At 39.2% G+C, this 24031-nt stretch overlaps 1 protein-coding gene across 2 annotated transcripts in view; it reads right to left on the bottom strand.

Moving 5' to 3' along the window:
* Positions 1 to 1944: 1944 nt before the first annotated feature.
* The window catches only part of SLC26A5 (solute carrier family 26 member 5), a 36564-nt gene continuing 14477 nt past the window's right edge, over positions 1945 to 24031 (bottom strand). Inside the window, exons 7-18 of one of the 2 annotated variants that reach the window (XM_061166338.1) lie at positions 22662 to 22744; positions 17933 to 18080; positions 16651 to 16764; positions 15600 to 15677; positions 14822 to 14917; positions 14510 to 14616; positions 7967 to 8036; positions 5831 to 5923; positions 4861 to 4968; positions 4006 to 4206; positions 3335 to 3389; positions 1945 to 2129 (exon numbers count right to left, since the gene is read on the bottom strand). In XM_061166338.1, the coding sequence (XP_061022321.1) occupies positions 1945 to 2129; positions 3335 to 3389; positions 4006 to 4206; positions 4861 to 4968; positions 5831 to 5923; positions 7967 to 8036; positions 14510 to 14616; positions 14822 to 14917; positions 15600 to 15677; positions 16651 to 16764; positions 17933 to 18080; positions 22662 to 22744 (1338 nt within the window). The remainder of the gene's footprint in view (positions 2130 to 3334; positions 3390 to 4005; positions 4207 to 4860; positions 4969 to 5830; positions 5924 to 7966; positions 8037 to 14509; positions 14617 to 14821; positions 14918 to 15599; positions 15678 to 16650; positions 16765 to 17932; positions 18081 to 22661; positions 22745 to 24031) is intronic. The other variant, XM_061166339.1, reaches the window with a different exon arrangement.

The raw sequence follows: 24031 nt of genomic DNA on the forward strand, positions 1-24031 counted from the left end.
TCTTAGCAGATGAGGCTTTAAGCAGATTGGCTAATACTTGTGCTGTGATTTGGAGTGATCTCGTGGTTGGAATTATAGGAGCAAGAACTTCTGATGACATATATTGGCTTAAAGGTCTCCTTTTGAATAGCTATAAAGAAAAATGCTTGAAATAGCTTTTTACTCACTCATCAGCTTAAAACTGAGTTTGATGAAGAATTAATTGATAATTCTATGGACTTAGAAGGATAATACTCAGTTATCTGTATGGTTATAGATAACTATACAAATCTAACCAGGATTTGGTTAGATTTCTAAAATACATAGTACTGAAGGCTACTTCACTATTAGCAGCAACAACAAAACTCTTGGGGGGGAGGTGTCCTACTGGCCACAGGTGGGATGATTTGAACACCAAAAAGAATAACTATAATAGCTGAAACACATTAAAACTACAAAAATTCATGAATCTATACCAAAAAAAAAAAGAAACCTAAAAGAACTTAATCTGTCATCATCTATTAAACCAACTCCTTACCTTGAAGCTGATAATTAAGCATAAAAAATAAAACATTTAACCTCGCTTTCAAGTAAGAACTGTATTTAAGGATGATCAATAATTCAAGTTGAGAGAAAACTACAGGAGAGAATTAGAGAAAGAAGAATTCACAAACCCTTAATAAAATTGCTGATTAAGGCAAGAACTATTACTAAACGTTAAAAACCCTGGGTGAATGGCTAATGGAGAACTGAGCATTCATTCATTCAACGCTAAAGGAACCATACAGATAACTCACTAGTCACAAAGGAGAAAATGTAATTGGGGGATGGTTGTCACATTAATCCCGTGATTTATTTTAGCATCACTAATGGTAGATCAACAAGATATTATTTGTTTTCTGCTGTGATTTGAAGCATGTGTCTCATCTATGATATATTCTAGCAAAAAAAAAATGTTTTATTCAAATTTGTGAAGGCTTTAGTTAAATACAACTTCTAGATTATAGGTAGTTCAGGAAATGGAGGGACAAGCTAAATAACACCTTGAAAAAACAAGTGGACACATTCACAAGATGGGATTCTATAAGACAACTGCTCCAACTCCCTTTAACAAGTCCATGTCATAAATAAAGGGACAGTGCTAGGTTAAGATCGACTTCTGAGACTTAGAGGGACATGACCATTTGTAGTGTAAGGTCATAGACTGAATACTAGCTTGGATAAACCAACTACAAATGTGGGGACACTTGGGGAACTTTGAATATGGTCTGAGGTAAATAAACATGTTTCAGAATGAGAAAGCAGAGATTGTGGACTGAAAAAAAAAAAATAGGTTACAGAACACTACATAGAGTATAATCTTATTTTGGTTAAAAGATGTAAATTATATGAATAGAAAAAGATCTGGAAGAATATGCATTTAAAGTGTTAGCAATAATCTTTGGTGGTAATGTAAGATTTTCCTTATTTTTGTTTGTCTATCTTTTCTAATTTTCCCCAATGTACTTATACTGCTTCTATAACAGTAAATAGTTATTTTAAAAGAAGAACATCTAAAAAATTGTGAGTTCACCCCTTCTGTAAGGTAACTGATTACAGAAAGTCTGTAGATCAACAAGAAGAAAAACTAAGTACTACTACCCATCTGGTGACAGCATATCTGATTTGTGGATAAAGTACTTAAATAAATTTTTAAGTGCTTGGCTCACAAAGATAATGCTAAAAAGTAACAGAAATGTCACTGAACAATAAAGGCAGGCAAGAGGCTAACATTTTTGAAATAGTCAATTAAAAAAAATACAAGTAACATACATCTTACTGTGTGTCATTCACCCTCCAAATCAAGCCTTGACTACTAACATTTACCCTCAGGGATAAAAAACAACAACATAGCGTCTAGTATTTAAAGTATGTAGGTTAATAATCACGAGAGGCTCATACCCCATGGCAGGCAGAATTCCTCGCCTAGGCCTCGGGAGTGGCGTTGGGCTCGGAGTCCTCCTGGGGAGGAACTGCCGAGCCTTCCTGTTCGGCAAGTGCCTCTCGGGCTTGGCTGCCTAAGACTGCGTCGTGAATGCTGTGAAACAGCAGCTCCAGTAAGGCAGGATTTTCAAAGAATCGATTTCGAGTGAGGTCATTCACAACTTGGGCTATAAAAGAAAAAAGGAAAATTAGCCCACACTCTGGGTGTCAGTCTTTAACATTAAAAAAATAACACTTTCAGATAAAATATTAAAATAATATAAAGTAAAAAATCTCACCCCAATACTTGTCCTCATGACATCACTCCCCTGGTCAAGGAAGCCACTTTTATTATTTTCTTGTGTATTCTTTCAGTATGTCTTTATGCAGATATAAATATAAGTATATATTTAATTTTCCATTACCCAATAGATAAGATAGCATTATCTTTTGGTATGTATGTGTATGTATATATGTATATATGTACATATATATATATAAAATTCAGGATTTTTTTTCTTTTTGCTTAATCTTTTCACTCATTTATTTTTTACCATTACACAGTGTTCTATGTATGGTTTATTTAACTGGCCCCTTCTGTTTGACACAAATTGATTTTGGCCTTTTGTTTTTGTATACTGTGATTAATCACGTAATGTGTCATTTTGAGTGTGTGTAGCATATTGCTGGATTTTCTGGGTTAAAGGTAAAAATGTATTTATCATTTGGGAAGAAAATGCTGGTCTGCTCTCCATAGAGGCTGCTGTAGTTTGCACTCCCACCAGCAATGTCAGGGTTCCCATCCTGCCACAGTGAGCCTACAGAGCCTGCTGTCAAATATTTCCAATTTTTGCCATTCTGGTAGGTGAAAAGTGAAGCCTTTATGTGGATTTAATTTTCAAGTACTGTTTTAACCAAAATTTATATTAAAAATAGCAGGCATTGCATGGTAAAACACTTAAATGATTTTATATAACTTTGTTATGGCAGCCATTAAATACATGATTACTAAAAAAAACACAACTCCTTCACAATGGCTTACTAGCTCCTTTCCTCAAACTCCAGTGCAACAGGCCTGCCACAAGTAACCCAGGAATGTGAGTGCCTGTTAAGTGGCTAATTTCAAAGCTTAGCTTCAGAGTAATTTTCAGAAGAATAATTTTCACTTTCACCAAAACTAAAATTAAGGGAAAATTCTTCCAAGTGTAGTTATTAAAAAAAAGAAACAAAACCAAAATGTTAAAATGCCTCCCCCAAGGATGCAGACAGATGAAGTTTTCTCTTCATGGATGCTGTTTAGTTTTTTTATAACAAAAATTATTATAAATAAATGTAACATAAATCCTGTTTTAGAAATAAATAAAATGCCTCCCCATTCTAAAATTGTACTCACCACTGCATCCTGCTAAATACACATAAATACCGACATCTCCATATTCTTTCACAATCTGTAAGAACGTTAAAATGAAGTTTAGTTTCTTTTGACTCTGTGAGGTGTCAAGAGAAGTTTCTTTCTACCAATATGTACTTAGTGATATAAGATGCTCTGGTTCATTCACTTGAGCGACTTTGCTTCAAAAATTATGCATTTTGAACTAATCATTTAAAATTTGCATTTTGTTTGATTTTTATATCAACAGTGATGATTTGGAACATTGAAGAATTCTTGTTAAATTTTATTCAAGTGTAATAAAATCATTATGGTAATGACTTTAAAAAAATCTTCTCGAAGAGATATATACTAAAATATTTATAGATTATATGATGACTGAGATATGCTTCAAAATAAGAGGAGGGGAAAGTGGGTGTGGGGGATAAACGAAACAAAATTGACCATGAATTGGTAATTGTTGAAGCTGAGTGATAGTTACAGGGAGTTCATTACACTCTGCTCTTTACTTTTGTGTATTTTTGTTCTTTTTAACAACAAAAAGATGAAAAACAAAAGCAACAGCAACCAAATTTTAAGAGTTGAAAACCCTAGTTCAGTTTTCTAATTTAACTGATGGTGATACTGGGCACAGAGATATTATCCTTAAAAGACTCCTTGAAGATGATGCTTACCCCTGCCACAGTTTTTACACCAACAGAATCAATAAAATTGACTTGCGTAAAATCCAGAATGATGGTGTGGATGTTATCCCCTGGGGGCATAAATCTTTGCAGTTCCTCAGGAAGTGTGCTCTTGATGACTATTGGGGGGTATTTTATTTCATTCTCGTCTTCCTCAGGCTTGGTGCCATCTTCTCCATCTACTTCAGCATCCTACATCAAAATCAAACCAAACCAGAATTCTATAAACAACTCATATTTTGTTCTGAGAAAGATTTATGAGAGAAAAATTAGTCCTTCTATTCTCCAGTTTCTGATTATAGCAGATCTCTTCTAAATTACTCACTATATTCCAGCCTTGTATATGACAAAAAAGGATATGTACACAATATTCAATTTTAGCTGTTTCGTTTTTCTTCCTTCTCTTCCTCTATTGTCCAATGAAACCACTTTCTTTAGCATTCATATCCATTTTCCTCTCACTTCTAAAATAGTCTTATTAATTTCAACATGACAGATCACAATTACCATAAGACCAAACAGCAAAAACCAGTCTGAGGCTTTTTTTTCCCACTATCAGCTGAATAAATTTCTGACAAAGTAGTAATAGTAACATTTATTAAGGTCTTATGTGATTTTCATTTCTAAAAATCATGTTTTCCTGGCTCCTATCACTACTTATTTCAGAAGCATTCTCATAACTGACCTTATTATGTATTTTTAATACATAAAGGATACTTACCTTATTTCTAAGCTTTCCTATTTTAGGGACTTCATGCTGTGTTAAAAGGTGAGGGACTTGCAAGAGTAAACGGGGAGCAGGCAGATCAACAGACAAAGGAAAATTACAATGAAGGGACTACTCACCACTTTGACTACGGTTGCATTGGCCATGTTGGCATTTCCAACTTCCTTAGCATACTTCCTCATTGCCTTTCTTCTTGCTCCCATTATGAAGGCTGGGTTCACTCCAGTCTTTACAGAAGGGCAATAAATGCAAAAATCACTTCTTGCTCCCAGAATCCACCCAAAGCAATTAATCTTTAATTCTCTCCATCTGATTGTTTTTAATGCCAAGTTATCACCCTAACCCTTGCTCTACCTCTCCCTCAAATGCCCTGAACTGGGTTACTCCCTTATTAAAAGAACATTGGTAAGTTTTCTTATTATTGGTCTTGATTCAAGACAGCCAGAAACTAAATATTAAAGAGAATTTTAATGTGGACTATTCTTTTAAGGTCTTTATTCAATTTGTTACAATACTACTTCTGTTGTAAGCTTTGGTTTTTGGCCACGAGGCATGTGGGATATCTTTACTTCCTGACCAGGAATCAAACCCACATCCCAGCACTGGAAAGCAAAGTTTTAACCCACTGAACCACCAGGGAAGTCCCTAAAAATAATTTTAAAGTAGAGTTTTTCAAACTTAAATCTCTCAGATTTTTATATTTAAGAGACTGTGTGGGTTGACTGGGAGGTTTTCCTCTTTAGTGGACAGTGTGGGGTGTCCAAAGGAATCCATGTATTCTCAAGAATAAGAAACTTAATTTTTTTTTCTAAATATTTTTGAAACAACTATATGCATATATTAAAAGAGAAAGAATAGTGGTGTTGGTTACCCAACAGTTGAAATGTACTTAATTCCATCCACTGACTTGTATAATTGCAAATCATTAAAATGATAAATTTTTTTATTTTACTATAATTTAAAAAAGTAGAGATGCAGAGAATGAAATAGTATAAATAGTATATAGAGACATGTAAGTGACCCTCACATGCCCATCAATCTTTAGATTGCCTCCTCAGAAATAATCACTCTTAATTTCTTGTGACTCACCTTTCTTTTTAATGCATTGCTATATAAGTCACTATTTGCATAGTAAATTGGGGCATTTATTTGGAATATTTTTATTCCAGGAATTTCTTTCACCTGAAAAGTAAAATGTTAATGAATTTAATATATGGAAATATTTCAGAATCAAAACTTCAACTGCCTCCCTTTTCCAACTTGAAAATTAATACAGATGTTGCTAAGGACCCTTTGACAGTGTTTAAATAAAACAATGTCAGTCTAGCTGACCTACTCGTGTTCTTTTTTTTTTCTTTCTTTTTTTTCATTTATTTTTATTAGTTGGAGGCTAATTACAATATTGTAGTGGTTTTTGCCATACATTGACATGAATCAGCCATGGATTTACATGTGTACCCCATCCTGATCCCCCCTCCCACGTCCCTCCCCATCCCATCCCTCTGGGTCTTCCCAGTGCACCAGCCCTGAGCACTTGTCTCATGCATCCAACCTGGGCTGGCGATCTGTTTCACACTTGATAATATACATGTTTCAATGCTATTCTCTCAGATCATCCCACACTCGCCTTTTCCCACAGAGTCCAAAAGTCTGTTCTATACATCTGTGTCTCTTTTTCTGTCCTGCATAGATAAGGTTATCATCACCATCTTTTTAAATTCCATATATATGCATTAGTATACTGTATTGGTGTTTATCTTTCTGGCTTACTTCACTCTGTTGTTTCATCCATCTCATTAGAACTGATTCAACAGAACACTTTCTAACACCATACACAAAAATAAACTCAAAATGGATTAAAGATCTAAATGTAAGACCAAAAACTATAAAACTCCTAGAGGAGAACATAGGCAAAACACTCTCGGACATAAATCACAGCAAGATCCTCTATGACCCACCTCCCAGAATATTGGAAAAAAAAGCAAAAATAAACAAATGGGACCTAATTAAACTTAAAAGCTTTTGCACAACAAAGGAAACTATAAGCAAGGTGAAAAGACAGCCTTCAGAATGGGAGAAAATAATAGCAAATGAAGAAACAGACAAAGGATTAATCTCAAAAATATACAAGCAACTCCTGCAGCTCAATTCCAGAAAAATAAATGACCCAATCAAAAAATGGGCCAAAGAACTAAACAGACATTTCTCCAAAGAAGAAATACAGATGGCTAACAAACACATGAAAAGATGCTCGACATCACTCATCAGAGAAATGCAAATCAAAACCTACTCATGTTCTGAAGGAAGGCATGTTGAATGGAAGGCCTTTAAAAACGCACATCTTCCCATTTCTTTTAAAAGTCTTTGTTTCTTTTTTTTTTTTTTTACCATAAAATACAAAGAAGAAACTGAAAAACATTAAAAAAGAGAATCTAGGAGGTGGGGAGCTGCCACTCAAGACTCTGAGAAGCAGTCACATAAAATGAACAGAAGTTATGGTTTATTCACAGAATGTAGGTAGGAGTCAAAACAGACTCAGGTGAAAATTTTATCAAGAAGCCTCGTGAAATTCTGGAATGCAGTTGGAAACAAGTAATTGAGCACCTAATTCTTTGGAAAGGGGAAAATATAGCAATCCTACCACCAGTCCAATTTATTAATATTTACAGTGAGTCTGAGAACTTCTTCCCAAACACAAAACAAACAGATAAAACTAGTTTAAGAAGACTTTGTAAAAGATTCTACATAAGAGATTCCACATCAGAAAAGAAAATTCAAAGTCAAGGATATTTTAAGCCATAGGTTTAACTACTAAAAATGAAGCAGGAAAAAAATGAAGTAGGAGAATTCCACAGCCCCACCACTTACATTGTACATGGTTAATATGAGAATTTTATCACCCATTTGAATTCATCAGAAGGAAATCATGCACATACAGACCACCCTGGAAGTCTTGGTATTTTATAAACATATACTTTAAGTCCAAGAATATATATTTATCCTCATTAAAAAAGAGGAAAAATAAATATTAAGAGGCTGTGTAACTGATGTATAGTATAAACTATAAAACTGAATCCAGACAGTAAATGGAAGTTCAGACTTTTCACTCTGACCACCACACTTCCCACATCTCCACCCCTAACTCTCTATCCTGAGTAAAAATAATAGTTAGCCAGTCACACCATATGCTTACAACCATTTAAAATGATAGAAAAAAGGACCTACCTCCTCATATGCATCTATATCAATGTACACATCAGTGTCAGGAAGCTGCCCGAGGACTTTGTAGCTTGGACTGCAGGCAGAGAGGGAGTATGTTAAAATACCATCATGCTGATGCTCAGGTAGTGATGGAAACTCAAGATTCTGCACATCTGCAAATCCTCTATGGATTATAGTGACTTCAGGGATACTTGGTTCTTTTCTCTTTTTGTTTATTTGGTCCTTTTATGGTCCCTTTTCAGAAGGGCTCCACATATATTTGCATTCCCAGTACCATCCCAAACCTAACACATCCCATACCTCCCACCTACATATACCACACACATACACAATATACATACACAGCACATATGCCTCGCACCACATACACACACACATAGCACCACATACATGCTCGTACATACCATCCACGTATCACACACACAATCTGTTCCAGACAAAAGACTTAGGGATTTAAAGATGGGAGGAAAAATGAACTGTACAGAGTTCAAACCATGCCTGGGACATGATCTCATGTCACTTGGTGGACAGAATTATCTTCCTGCTCTAATTCTAAAGCAAGAAAGGGGGTTTTCATTTTATTTGAAATAAGAGAACTGATTTGTAGAGCAAGAGGTTGGAGGATCAACTGAAGGTGTGGGGAGAAAACAAAAATCTCAAATCAGCATAGGAGTTTCCTTAAGTTTAGTGTGAACAGATTTTTTAAAAATTTATATTTAATTGAAGGACAATTGCTTTACAATACTGTGTTGGTTTCTGCCATGTATCAACATATATCAGCCATAGGTATACATATCTCTCCTCCCTCTTGACCCTCCCTCCCACCTCCCACCCCATCCCACCCCACTAGGTTGTCACAGAGCCCTGGTTTGAGTTCCCTGAATCATATAGCAAATTCCCACTGGCTATCTATTTTACATATGGTAGTGTATATGTTTCCAAGCTACTCTTTCGATCTGTTCCACCCTTTCCTCCCCGCCACACTGTGTCCACAAGTCTGTTCTTTATGTATGCGTCTTAACTGCTGTCCTGCAAACAGGCTCATCAGTACCACTTTTGTAGATTCCATGTATATGTGTTAATATTTGTTTTTCTGCTTACTCCACTCTGTATAATAGGCTCTAGGTTCATCTACTTCTTTAGAACTGACTCAAATGTGTTCCTTTTTATGGCTGAGTTACATTCCATTGTATATGTGTACCACGGCTTCTTTATCCATTCATCTGTTTATGGACATCTAGGTTGCTTCCATGTCCAAGCTATTGTAAATAGCTGGGATACTTGTGTCTTTTTCAGTTATGGTTTTCTCAGGGTATACACCCAGAAGTGGGGTTGTTGAGTCATATGGTAGTTTTATTACTAATTTTTCAAGGGATCTCCATACTGTATTCCATAGTTGCTGTATCAATTTACATTCCCACCAATAGTGAAAGAAGTTTCTTTTTTCTCCACACCCTCTCCAGCAATTATTGTTTGTAGATTTTTTGATGATGGCCATTCTGATCAGTGTGAGGTGGTATCTCATTGTAGTTTTGATTTTCATTTCTCTAATGATGAGTGATATTGAGCATCTTTTCATGTGTTTATCAGCCATTTGTATGTCTTCCTTGAAGAAATGTCTGTTCAGGTCATCTTCTGCCTACTTTTTGATTGGGGTGCTTGTTTTTCTGGTGTTGGGTTGCATGAGCTGCTTGTATAATTTGGAAATTAATGCTTCATCAGTTGTTTCATTTGCTATTATTTGTATTCCTACACACTAACAACAAAAAATCAGAAAGAGAAAATTATTGCAACAAAAAGAATAAAATACCTAGCAGTAAACCTACCTACAGAATCAAAGAGCTATATACAGAAAACTATTGACACCGATGAAAGAAATCAAAGATGACATAAAACAGACAGAGAGATATTCCATGATCCCGGGTTGGAAGAATCAATATTGTGAAAACGACTATACTACCAAATGCAGTCTACAGATTCAATGCAATCCCTGTCAAATTACCAATGGCATTTTTCACAGAACTAGAACAAAAAATTTCACAATTTGTATAGAAACACAAAAGACTCCAAATAGGCAAAGCAATCTTGAAAAAGAAGAATGAAGCTGGAGGAATCAACCTTCCTGACCTCAGACTATACTACAAAGCTACAGTCACCAGGACAACATGGTACTGGCACAAAAACAGAAACATAGACCAAAGGAACAAGATAGAGAGCCCAGAGATAAACCCATGCAACTGTGGGCACCTTATTTTTTGACAAAGGAGGCGAGAATATACAATGGAAAAAAGACAGTCTCTTCAATAAGTGGCACTGGGAAAACTGTGTAAAATGTGTAAAACAATGAGATTAGAAAGCTTCATAACAGCAGATACAAAGATAAACTCAAAATGGATTAAAGACCTTTATGGATTAAGAAACTCATAGAGGAAAACATAGGCAGAACACTCTATGACATAAATCACAGCAAGATCCTCTATGACCCACCTTCTAGAATAAAGGAGATAAAAACAAAACTACTTAAACTTAAAGGCTTTTGCACAGCAAAGGAAACTATAAACAAGGTGAAAAGACAACCCTCAGAATGGGAGAAAATAATAGTAAGTGAGTAGATTAAAAAAAATTACTTATTGATTTCTTTGGCTGTGTTGGGTCTTAGCTGTGGGATGTGGGATCGTTCATCTTCATAGTGGTATGTGAGATCTTTAGTTGCAGCATCTGAACTCTCACTCACAGCATGTAAGATCTTGTTCCTTGACCAGGAATTGAACCTGGGGCCCTTGTATTGGGAGTGTGGAGTCTTAGCTATTGGACCGCCAAGGAAGTCCCAAATGAATACATTTTAAACATTATTTTTCAAGAACACAAATTCATAAATCTTTACAGTCTGGCTCAAAGTAGACAGTGAAATGATGCTAGATACTATTTCTTAAACACCTGATATTACCTTATTATAGTCCATTAAAAATATACTGGGTTTATTTCTGCCATCATGTGGAAGAGAAACTGAAGTCCAGTGGGGTTAGGTGAGTTGTTCAAGTTAGAGAGCTTGGCAGACCCAGAATATGGCTCAAGGTCTTTTCTTTGATATTTCATAGCCTTGTTACCATGCTCTGGTGTTCCTCAGCATGTATGTACAACTGCTTTGTGAGTTGAAATCTACAGCAGAAATGTCACAGGTTTTTCTAGATGGGTTCCCTCAACAAACATTCAGAGAACACACAATCATGTGCTGGTTCTGGGCTCCAGGAATCTCACCTCTACAATTATACTGATCATGCTCACAGTCTAGTGATGACTGTGGACAAATATAACACCAAGGACTGATACTGTAGACAAGAAGAAAGGTTCTCAGCTGAGTTCACAATTATGAGAAAACCTTTTAAAAGAGACTCAAAATGTTGTCCATATGTGGCAATCTAGTTGCCAGGGGGCAGGGGTGAGTAGGAATTAACACAGGGACCACAGGTGGCAACAGTGGTAAAGAACCTGCCTGCCAAAGCAGGAGACATAGGAGATGAGGGTTTAATCCCAGGGTCGGGAAGATGCCCTGGAGGAGGAAATGGCAACTCATTCCAGTATTCTTGCCTGGAGAATCCCACGTACAGAGGAGCCTGGAGATTTACAGTCATGGGGTTGCAAAGAGTTGGACATAACTGAAGTGACTTAGCATATGGACCACACGAAACACAAGTAACCTGGGGACATGCGAGGTGCTGGAGGACCAAAGCACTGCTGTGGGCACAGCGGGGGATGAGAGCTCTCTGGCTAGGTGAGTGGGCTCTCAGTGTATGAGGATTTCAACAGATGCAGAAAAGGTCTTCCTGGCCAGCTGGAGTGCACTGAAAACCCTCAGGTCTAAATACTCCTTGTTTCTCTCCTAATCACCCCAAGGAGCAAGAAAGTCTTTATGAACTCTGATGGGGTTTTATCTGGCCATTTCTTACACTTATTATCACTTGTACCTTGCTTATGGTTACTGAAGCACTTATAACCATGTATTTCAATTTCTTGAAAATGGATTATAAAATGCTCTTTAAGAATTAGCCTCTGGATTTACAAAAACTCAAATTTGAATCACTGTCTACCACTTGCTGTATGATCTTAATCAATTCAGGCCCAAGTTTCCATATCTGTGAAATGGGGATGCTAACAGTCATCGGTCTATACGGATAAAATGATACAAAGCATGGATCTTTGCACAGAGCCAGGCACATAACCACACTAATTTAATGCCACCATTACTTCATTACCATGATTAGCATCATCATCATCATTATGAATCGATCATTCTTAGGAGAGTGCAGCCTTTTTGAAGGGAAGGACCACGTTTTATCTACTGCAATATTCCTAGAGCCTAGCATCTCTATGAGAACATAGAACTCCCTCAAAAAATTTATCCAATTAAGATTATAATTTTTAAGAAAAGCTTATAATTAATATGTCTCCCCCTGCCTCAATTGGGGCAGAGGGAAGCTGAATTTCCATCACATTTATATCATTGCCCACATCGCCTGCAGGAAGAAGACATCTGGAACTATTTGTTGATGAACTGACTGTCCCTTAACTTTATCGGCTGTGAGGGAATCTACGTGTTTGGAAGACAAGCAAAGCCAGTGGAGCACTAGCCCTCTCTGGGTAGCCTGTTCCAATTATAGAAAAAGAAGCATCTGAAAATAAACAAGTAGCCTCAGTAGTGGCTCCCCAAACTCTAACCGACAAAGGCCCAGCACAATCACCAACAGGGACAAAACAATGAACTTTACTAATCATTTGGGAGAGAAAAAGAAGCAGAGCACTTAAAAACAACCTAACTTTAAAATTTATAAGAAATCACAAACTACTATTTGGGTGAAAAAAACAAAAAGTGAAAAAAAACCTTGAATTCTATACCATGGCTTCTTTAAAGGATATTTGTTGTTGTTTAGTTGCTAAGTCATGTCTGACTCTTTGGGACCTCACGGACTGCAGCATGCCAGGCTTCCCTGTCCTTCACTATCTCCCAGAGTTTGTTCAAACTCATGTCCATTGAGTCAGCGATGCCATCCAACCATCTCATCCTCTGTCACCCCCTTTTCCTCCTGCCCTCAAGTTTTCCCAGCATCAGGGTCTTTTCCAAGAGTCGACACTTCCCATCAGGTGGCCAAAGTATTGAAGCTTCAGCTTTAGCATCAGTCCTTCCAGTGAATATTCAGGGTTGATTTCCTTTAGGATTGACTGGTTTGATCTCCTTGCTGTTCAAGGGACTCTCAAGAGTCTTCTCCAGAACCATTGTTCGAAACCATCAATTCATTGGCACTCAGCCTTCTTTATGGTCCAACTCTCACATCCATACATGACTGCTGGAAAACCATAGTTTGGCTATATGGACCTTTGTCTGTATCTATATCATAAAGGATATAGATGTTTTTAAATCATTATGTTCACTAAAGCTCTGAGATAAAGAACTCTTGCATGTACTAATAATGTTCTTATGAAAACAAGTGGGGGACTTCTTTTTATATAAAAAAGAGTGATAGGGTAGAGTTTGTTATTAAAAACAGTGTAATTCTTATCTTGAGTTTAGATTCCACATGTTAACATTTCCCTTTATGTAGTTTTTGATGAGGAAGATGCTCATTTCCTTCCTTCAGAGTGGGAAGCATCCCATCATTCTCCATCTAGCAGCTCTTCAACAAACCACAATCAAAACTTTAAGAACTATCATGTGATTTGCAACTACAGGCAAAAGCAGACTAACCTCATTTTCATTCCTCCTGTGTTAAATTTGTTGGGTGCATAATATGAGTCAGGCACTGTGCTAGGCTCTTCACATGCATTATCCTCATTTGAACCTCACTGTGACTCTCTGAGGGAGCAAGTATTAGACTCATTTTATAGAGGCAGAGACTGAGGCTGTCATGTAAAATGACAGAGCATATAGGGAGTGAAAGCCGGGACTTGAATCCACGGTTGTCTGACTCCAAAGTCAGGCTATTTGGAAACAATATTTCTTTTTTTTTTTTCTTTGTAGTGAGTTATTTATTTATCATGAACACACTGTTTTTTAAAAAAGCTCTTTTATACCTTCTCCATTGGGCTCAGCTTCCTGCTAGGAGAAGAGATGACAGGCGATAACAGTTCAGGGTGGAGGGAGGAACAGCTGAAGCCCCACATATGGTAACATGGTGTCAGAGTCTGCTCCATGTCATCAAAACCTACGTCAGCACGCAGTGCCAAAGACTGCAAGAATACACAGTTCATTCAGAAGAGGGGACGTAAGCCAGGGTGCCACAGGGGCTGGAATGGCAGGAACCATGAGACAAATCAGGTTCTTTTTAAAAAGTCACTAATGTAATTATAAACTGTGACAGAGTAGAGCATCTGGCAAGATCCTATTGAGTTTTCCATCTGGCCTTTTGTTTATTTAGCCAGCAAGCCTGTGAGTCCTCAGCTCCCTCTCACGCAGATCAGAAGTAATCAAAGAGCTTTCTTTGACCAGGCTGAGCTTTGGTCACTGGTGAAGTGTCAGGCAGGACACACACCCAAGCCAGTCTGCGCTCTCACCTCTGTGTTCTATAAATCACAGTCAGCAGTGCGATGATCACGGCAGTAATCAAACCATAGTCCAGTCCCAGGAACAAGGAGGAAACAAAAGTGGTAAGCCAGATGGTCTAAACAAAAAAAAAGAGAGCTTTAGGTAGAATCATGTGAAAACTTTCTGAGTCACACACACACACACACACAGTACTTAGCCTTGCTTAACGGGATACTGCATATAATAATTGGCCACAGTAACTTATCTTTCTCACATTTTTACCAGCAACAATTCATTTGTTGCTATGACATACTCACCTAAAAATCACCTTTGCTACTTACCAGCTCTATTTTGCTGGTTCTCCAGAAAAACGGGAGATCTGAGAATTGCATAAACATTCCTTTCAGGTTGACGATCACAATGGCCGACAGCACAGCCTGAAACACAGCACATCCGCACGTGCCTCTCCTCTTGTGTCCAGAGACCCCGTGGACACACTGTGTCCTCAGGAGCCTTGCTGATTCCTCACTGTCCTCCTGCTGCCCTCCCCACATCCTCTCTCCGCTCACATCCTACACAGCAGTGATGGTACGTTTGGAGCCAAGAACACTTGGATTTTCAGGACTTGGTTAGCTAAAATGGGCTCTGAAAAACCAGGTTTATATCCTAGTAGCAAACCTGTATGGTGGCTAACAGGTTTAGAATTAAATGGTACTCAAGGGATGATTTCCCCCATGGCCTTCCTGCATCATGAGTTTTCTACTCTATATCGTTCCTACGTTCTTCTAGGTTAAATGTTTTATGAGTGTAGGCCACCTCAAATTTTTAATAGAAGTATAAGGTCATAGAAGATCAGAGAGAAGGGACCTTGGAGATAAGCCAAACCCAAACCTCCACTTTGCAGATAAGGAAACAGAACTAGAGATGTTGAGAAGGCTTCCTGTAGGTCCCAGGTATTGGCAGATTGTGGAAGAGGATACTGACCCTACTGTTGACCCTTTTTGCTACTACCCTACTAGGGTTATAGGAAAAACCCATGAGAGTCACAAAAATATCAACTAATAAAACTGTAAAATCTCTACACATGGAAAAACCTCTCACCAAGTCCAAGATACACACCTGAGGTAGTGATTCAAAGAGAAATCCAGTGGCTAATATCACCAGCAGAATCATTAATGAGGCCAAACAACCTGCAAGCTGGATGAGAAAAGACACATGGAAGGGGCTTTTAGGAGACTTGAGTGAAAAGGGGACATAGCTTGCTCTTAGTCTGTTGAAAATCACTATGGAAAGATATGGCTTCACATAAGTCATCCATACCATTACGTAAACCTGTAACTGTTTCCCACTCCGTTTCTGAGGTTTTGGTTCTTCTTACAGCCTTCAGGTGAAAGCTGCTCTGTCATGTCTGACTCTTTGTGACCCCATGGACTATACAGTCCATGAAATTCTCCAGGCTAGAATACTGGAGTGGGTAGCCATTCCCTTCTCCAGGGGATCTTCCTAACCCAGGGATTGAACCCAGGTCTGCCGCACTGCAGGCGGATTCTTTACCAGCTGAGCCACCAGGAAGTCTTTTAGCCTTTAAACAGAAGCTGAAATGCTTAAATACTCTGAATGAAATGCCCATGCCATGGTGGAGAAAAGGAGATATATGGTGCAGACCTAAGACACACAGGGGCCAGAAGAGTTCAGACATGGCTTTGTTGTCCATTTGTAGTAGCCACGTGTGGCTATTTAAATTGTAAAAAGCAAATTAAATAAAATAAAAAATTCAGGTCTTGGTTGTACTAGCCACATTTCAAGTGCTCAAGAAGGCCATGTGACTAGCGGCTGCCATGCTGGACAGCACAAATATCGAACATTTCCATCAGAAAGTTCTATGGAATGGAGCTGGCAATCTGCCCACACTCACTCTCAGGCTTTCATGACAACATTCGAAGTCTGAACCTTGAGGTTTACTGGTAGCCAGGAGTGTTAATTTTTTTGATTTGACTGGTGAACATACTCCTTTTCTGTAGATTCATTTCTCTGTGATTTGCTTCAACTGATCATACCTTTCTCTGATTCATACACAGCTCACTGGAGCAGGGATCTTCAGGCAGAATACAATCAGGAGATTAGTTTATCACCCAAATCACCAGACCTTAAAGGCCAGCTGCACACGCACCTGTGTCTTCCCTCCAGTTCCCTCCTGAACAAGGCTTCGAGACAAGGAGCAGGAAATTGAAAAAGTCTGGAACAGTGAGCCAATGGAGTTGCACAGTCCCAGGGCAATGAGCTCCTTTTCCACGTGGAAGGAAAGCAAAAAAGAGACCAGTTACTTTTCAGGAAGACAGGCATAATGGCCCTTTCAAAGGACATCTTCAACAGTACAGGCTGTCTATTCATTCTCTTTCCAGATATAAAAAAATTTGTTTAGCATGAGTTCAAAATAGGAATTGTTGCATACTTTAAGGTGGGAGAAAAACATTTTGAATTTTTATTGTGTTAGAGATAAATGCTGTGATCATCACCTAGCCCCCTGTTTTTTAAACACACTCTCTACACAATTAATATTTTTGTTTTTTAAAGAAAACTGCAGCAACAGGGACAAAATATTTTTGATGTTTAAGAGAAAATTATTGGTGGATAGGACTACTGGCATCTTTTAAATGCCTGGGCTCATGTTCATCCAGGAACCCATGCCAGTGTCCTCTTTGGACCAGTGAGTGAGTCCTTATTTCAGGGCAACTTCTGGTCTTCCTAGTTGGATCACTGTGTCTCATACAAACATAGAACATCTAGTCTCCTCTTAGAACTACACAGTGTTTGAGTAACACTGTCAAGCCAAACTAATGGCTCATGCTATTCAGATTAAATACTTTATCTGCGGCTATCTTATAAAGGAAGGCAGGAAATAATATATTTGGGTGAAGAATCATAAACTCAAAGTTTAATGAGCAAAGAGAAAGCTTCTCAGTAGAGTAAAAATGGTCCTGGAAAAATATTAGATTCTCAGGCTATGAGCTTTATTTATTTATTTATTTTCTTAGTTGGAGGCTAATTGCTTTACAATATTGTAGTGGTTTTTGCCATACATTGACATGAATCAGCCATGGATTTACATGTGTTCCTCATCCTTAACCCGGCTTCCACGTCCCTCCCCATCCCATCCCTCTGGGTCATCCCAGTGCAGCAGCCCTGAGCACTTGTCTCATGCATCCAACCTGGAGTGACGATCTGTTTCACACTTGATAATATACATGTTTCGATGCTGGGCTGTGAGCTTCAAAGGAGGGACAGCACCTAGAGGAATCTGGCAAATTGTAAACTTCAGAGTGGAGATATCACCTACTGATGAGGTGAGGTAGGATTCAGTACCTCAGTGTTCTGATGATTTAATGCCTCCCACAGTAGAGCAAGATGACCATACCACTAAGAAGCATCTGCAGGAAATTAATTATTTTTACCTGATTGCCATCAACCTGGTAGCCATGCTTATTTGCCAAGGTCTTGGCCATTGAGATGGTGACTGAGAACCCAACGATGGCTATGGCAATGGCATCCACGTACACAAGGTGGAAGAGGCTGGTGTCTGGATTGGCTGGAGGTAGCAGCCTGGAAAGTGAAGCCGACTTTAACCTGGGTGTTGTGACCATTGGAAAAAACCATGCAGCTAGAGGGGAGCATTTTAGTGGGGGGAGGGCACTGTCTGCAGATGAGGTAATCAGCACTTGGGTACTTGTTCTGGCAAAAACTAGGGCCCTCTTTGATGCACAGGTTCTTTCCAGAACCCCCAGAGTGCCAGCTTTCAAACTGAATGGGTTATCAGCAGAGATCCAATGCCACTTTATTTAGAAAAGGAGTAACCCCATACCTCTCGGCTCCCCATATGGCAGGTGTAAGTAAGACTGAGGAGCAGGAAGAAGAGAGGGTCAGTGAAGCATTCAGATGCCACAATACATTCAAACCAAAACTGAGGTGAGGAGGGAGCTGGACAACGCTATCTTATTGGAGAATTACTACTGTCTAGGCAACACCAGGGCTACTCACTGCTCTCCCTTGCTATTTGATGTAAGGACTCTGCTTTTCCCCACATCCCTTTAGGTGAGTTTCTAACATGGGAAGGGAGCAGTGGCAGATTATACTCCTTGGGTATCACCTGGGAATCCTAGGAGTCTGGAGGGGCCATAAGTGTGACTCCTGGAGCTTCCTAGTGGGGAACCTAATTTTATGGTCCATTCCTATAGTTTGGAACCTTTGTCCTAAAAGAACAGAATAGGTATTCCCTGGAATTGTATGGGGGAAAGGGCAATAGAGGTTTTCAAAGGCACCTGCTCCAGTTCAAGGCATTGGGCTAAATAATAATAACATCAATTAACTGATGCACAGTATTATACTTTTATAGTCATTTATTAGGTGCTTCTTTTTGTGCCAGGTTCTGTGTTTACCTATCTTTAACAGCACCGTGAGCTAGGCACCATTATAATCTCCATTTTACAGATGAGGAAAATGAGGCATAGTGAGGTCAAGCAATTTGCCCAAGATCAAATAACTCATCTACCAAGTTCAACAAAACTGTGAAGAACCTGCCTCTCCATGTTATTTCTCATACTGTGTCATATAACAATGATGAAGGGGTTGTCTCCTGGGGTAAGGGAAAGGGAGAGGAGCAAAGGAAAGGAACCTAGCATGTGTTAAACTCAAGTTATGTGCTACATGCGTGACATATGTCATCTCATTTGTCCTTACAACAATCCTTTTACATAGGTGTCATTATTATCCCAATTTATAGGTGAAAAAAATGGATATTTGCAGAGTTAAGCGATCTACTGAAGACAGAGCTGGGAATCAGACCCAGGAGGTCTGACCATGGAACTTACTGTCCTTCCCTGCAACTTCGCTGCATAAGCATTAATCAGGAGAGAAGGCATGGCAGCAGGTTTGGGTCTGAGGAATAAGAATATGAGAAAAGAATGTATGCGGCAATGAATTAAGAGAAGTAAACCAAGGAACATGATATATTGCCGTGAATGAGATCTTTTAACCATCATCTATCAATTTCTGGACACTGTATTGTGTATTTAAGCGTGTGTGTGTGGGTAAGTATGGTAGTTACAGCAGTGTTTTCAAATACAATCATTAACAATTCCTCCCTTACATGTGTGTGCTGCTCCCATATCTAGATTTTGTCTGTTTCCCCTCTAGTTGAATCCGGGCTGGCCATTTGATTTGCTTTGACCAGAATGTGGTGGGAGTGATGCTGAATGAGTGTGGTAAGCCATTTGGCAGCTTCTGCTCTTCTGTCCTGTTGCCCTGAGCTGATACACAGATACCCTGGCTGGAGACCTGTGTAGAGAGAAGATGCCGGCTAGCCCTCAGCTGTTCCAGCCACTGCAGCTGAGCTGTCAGACATCTGAGCGAGGTCCTCTCGGTTCCTCCAGCCCCAGTCATCCCAGAGTCTGTGGCTGCCTGAGAGACCCCAAGTGAGACAATCACTCAGTTGAGCCTCACCTACACAGAAAAACTGTGGGCAAATAAACCACTCCTGTTTGGCAGTGAGGCTCATATATCACTGAAGTGGTATGACTGTACATAGATAGGATGTTAGACAGGCATTATTGGTTTCCTGCCTGGTTTTGAGCAAAGTTCCATAAAGATAAGGTTTCTGGGAAGCCAAGTTTCAAAACAGTACTTTTTTTTTTTTTTTTTAAGATTTAACTTTTACTAATAGAGGGTAAGCATATTTGGGTATAATGCAATAGGGAAAGGAAGGTATTAGGTAGGAATTATAGCGGCATGTGAATTTTAAAAAGGAGAAATCTAAGTGTAAAAATTCACCATGTAAATTACTTATGATTAGTTATTGAATAGGGTTATCTATTGGATCCAAAGACTCGTGTTTATCACATGACTAACTATGTTAGCGACCCAGGTGTGAGGTAATGGAAAGATCACACACCTGGCTATCAGAAGACTCCAGGCTGGGACTCACCGAACTGCACTCACATCTCTCAAATGTCACCTTCCCTGACACCCTACCTAAAAGAGCAGCCCCGGCCCCTCCTGTCTCTGACCTGGCTTCCCCTGTCTTACAGCATGTCTCACTACTGATGTATCGCCTATTTCTCCTAGTAGAATATCAGCTCCATGAGAGCAAAGACTTTTTTTGCTCCCATGTTCACTTCTGTTTTTAACTGCTGTGTCCCTAGTACCTAATAGGCACTCAATAAATATATGCTGAATAAGTGAGAATAAATGACCTTTCTAATCTGTTAAGTGAGGATAACACACGTCGACAGTGTTATTGTGAGCCATCACAATCCTTTTTAAAGTACTTTTAAAAGTACTTAAAAAATTATAAGTGCAAGTAGAAAAGCAAGGATTATCACTGTGTTATACTTTTTTTTTGACCTGCTCCGTTTCCCACTTGGGCCGATTCACCCCTCCTTAGGCAACCTGGTGGTCCCCCGCTCCCAGGAGGTCACCATATTGATGCCGAACTTAGTGCGGACACCCGATCGGCATAGTGCGCTGCAGCTCAGAACTCCTGAGCTCAAGCGATCCTCCAGCCTCAGCCTCCCGAGTAGCTGGGACTACAGGCACACACCAGCGCGCCCGGCTGTGTTATACTTTTACATGAATCATAAGTAACGCATTTATGATAGCAATTCATTGAAGCTGAGTGCAGGCTTCCTCCTTCAACACTTGCTCCCTGGGTGAACTTTGGCTTGGAGAGCAACTCTTCCTCCCTGGGCTTCCCTGGAGATTCTTAGCTGGTCCCTGGGGCAAGCCCTGATGGAATATGCCAGGTTCTTTCAATATCCAACACCTGGGCAAATGTCTGACTCTGTTCTTTTGCAAGGAGAGGAGAGGGTGGCATGAAAAGACGGTACCAGGGACAAAAAGACACAGACACACAGAGAGATACAGAGAGCCAGAGATGATCAGAGAGGGACAGACGAGACCAGGAGAGGCTTGTAGTCACTCTTACTCCTTTAAATATAAAAAATAATAGTAAAAATTTTAAAATGTAGAATTAAATAAGAAAAACAGATGAAGCAAGGCAGCAATATGTGGTCTAAAATAAGAAAACTGGTTGAAATAATGAGCCACAGAACTTTCAATTAACACGTCTAGACAATGCACTGTGTGCCAGGTGCTACATGGACTGCTTTACCTGCACTGTTTCCCAGCCTCACAACTGCCCCTGAGATAGTCATTAATTACCATGCTTACTTGGCACAGGAGGAAACTGAGGCTTTGAGATGGTACGTGACTTGCCCAAGGTCACAAAGCTACTAAGTGACAGGCTAGATTTAGGTCATTTTGCTTTTAACTCCTATGCTACCCAGGAAGAGATCTATTAATAAAAAACTGGTAAGTGCTATATAGGAAAAAAAAAACAAAATTAAAAACCACATGCCATTGTTGGTGGGACTGTAAAATGGTGCAACAATTATGGAAAACATTATGGAGGTTCTCAAAAAGTTAAACTAGAACTATCATATGATCTAGCAATCCCACTTCTATGTGCATATCCAAAACAACTAAAAACAGGGTCTTGAAGAGATATTTGTATACTCATGCTCATAGCAGAATCAGTCACAATAGCTAAGAGGTGGAAGCAACCCAAATGTCCATCAATGAATGAATGGATAAACAAAGTGTGGTAGAGACACACTGTGGAATTTTATTCCCCTTTAAAGAGGAAGAAAATCCTGTCACATGCTATAACATGAACCTTGATGATATTATGCTAAATGAAATAAGCCAGTCACAAAAAAGGCAAATAGTATATGATTCCACTTATGAGTACTAAAATAATCAGATTCATAGAGATAGAAAGTAGGGCCTGGAGGGAAAGCAGAATGGAGAGTTATTGTTTAACAGTATAGAGTTTCAGATTTGCAAGGTGAAAAAGTTCTGGAGATCTGTTTCACAACAATGTGACTGTACTGAATATACTGAACTGTGCACTTAATGATTAAAATGGTGAATTTTATGTTATTATTATTATTTTTACCACAATAACCTCTGCCACACATACACAAGCTAAAAAAACACCCCAAACCCTTAGCTATTTGATATATAGGCGAAAATGATTTTTCATTTCAAGAATACTAAAGCAGGAGATATAAGCAATAATTCATCCACTGATTATTTAAGTCATATTGTTACTTATAACTATTTTCCTACCCCAGAGGAAGTGTGCCAACGACATCCACATTGTATGATTCATGCAGGTTAAACCCAGCCGAAATGCCAGTTCCCATAACCACCTGAAAGAGACGCAAACCTGAATGCATTAGAAATAGACATTCAAACATCACAAAAATAAGCTTCAAAGAACTTGTTAGCCAAGCCAAATCTATTCTCACACATTCAGTTTTAAAAAGAAGAATTATAGTCAGCTCCCAGCATTTCTAACTTCTCCTAAAGACTCTTCTCCACAACATTAAAGTGGACTCTACAGTCTCCTTGTGACCTGGAATTCTTTCCTCTTTACTTTGCTCTGTTTTATCCTGAGGCATGTGGCTAGTTTGGCTACAAACAGAAAGAAGCCGTAAAACCTTCGAGGAGTTGGCTTTGCATTTAGGGCAAGTAAGATGGGGCTCCGGCCAAGGTGGCACAAACAAAGGACATGAAATATGTCTTGTGAGGGTGGTACAGTGCCAGTGTATCATTGTAAAAGCTATGTTTGGATCTACAGCTGTGGATCAGCGTCCTGTGGACTCTGTCTCCAGGACAGCAGCACCAAGGTGGTTAGAGGTGCCCACCAGCACCTCCAGAAGCATGGCTGACTACTCCCATGTCTGTGCGAGAGCCAGGGTGAAACCTCCTGTCACTGAGTGTCCTTATATATAAGGTTTTCTGGATTTAGTCTGTGTGTGAAGTACAAGCCTCACTGAACTACAAGAAGAGAAAATAACAGAAGACATAGCAACTTTCTTCATCCCAAAGCACGACTGCCGGTAGGATTTTCCACGTGGGTTACTCAGGAGCAAAGGAATAGGGGTGGCCAGAGAAGGGAGCCAGTCCCCCACGGAGGGGCCTGCTGCAGGGAACCAACAGGAAGGTAAGCTCATGATCAGACACAGCAGCCCGCGAGGCCAAGGGCATGGCTGCTTCTGGCCCCAGGATGAAATGCCTCTTCTTTGTTGGTGGTAATGTCTGTCACCCTTAACTGCATCTGTTGTGCATCTCAAACTGGGGGAGTGCCCCCAAATTCAAATCCACAGGATACACATGGCTCAAGTCTCTGGAGCATCAACTTTATGCAGTGGTAAATAATTTAAACCACAGCTTTCCTACCAATACACACAGATGCATTTTGAAACAGATTACAAAACCCCAAACAATTTTATGATAAGAAAGAAATTTTATGTTTAAAGAGATACTGTTCCCAATTTTCCAATATGGCTTCCTTCTTCCTTGCTCTGAGGAACACACAAATAAGTAAAAAACCCAAAAACTAAAAACCAAAAAACACAGGTTAACCATAATTACAATGAAAGAATTCTGGAGAACCACTGCTCTGGGAAACATGAGGAAAACTTTAAAGGGAA

This window comes from Dama dama, chromosome 18, assembly GCF_033118175.1.
Source record: "Dama dama isolate Ldn47 chromosome 18, ASM3311817v1, whole genome shotgun sequence".
NCBI classification, from domain to species: domain Eukaryota; kingdom Metazoa; phylum Chordata; class Mammalia; order Artiodactyla; family Cervidae; genus Dama; species Dama dama.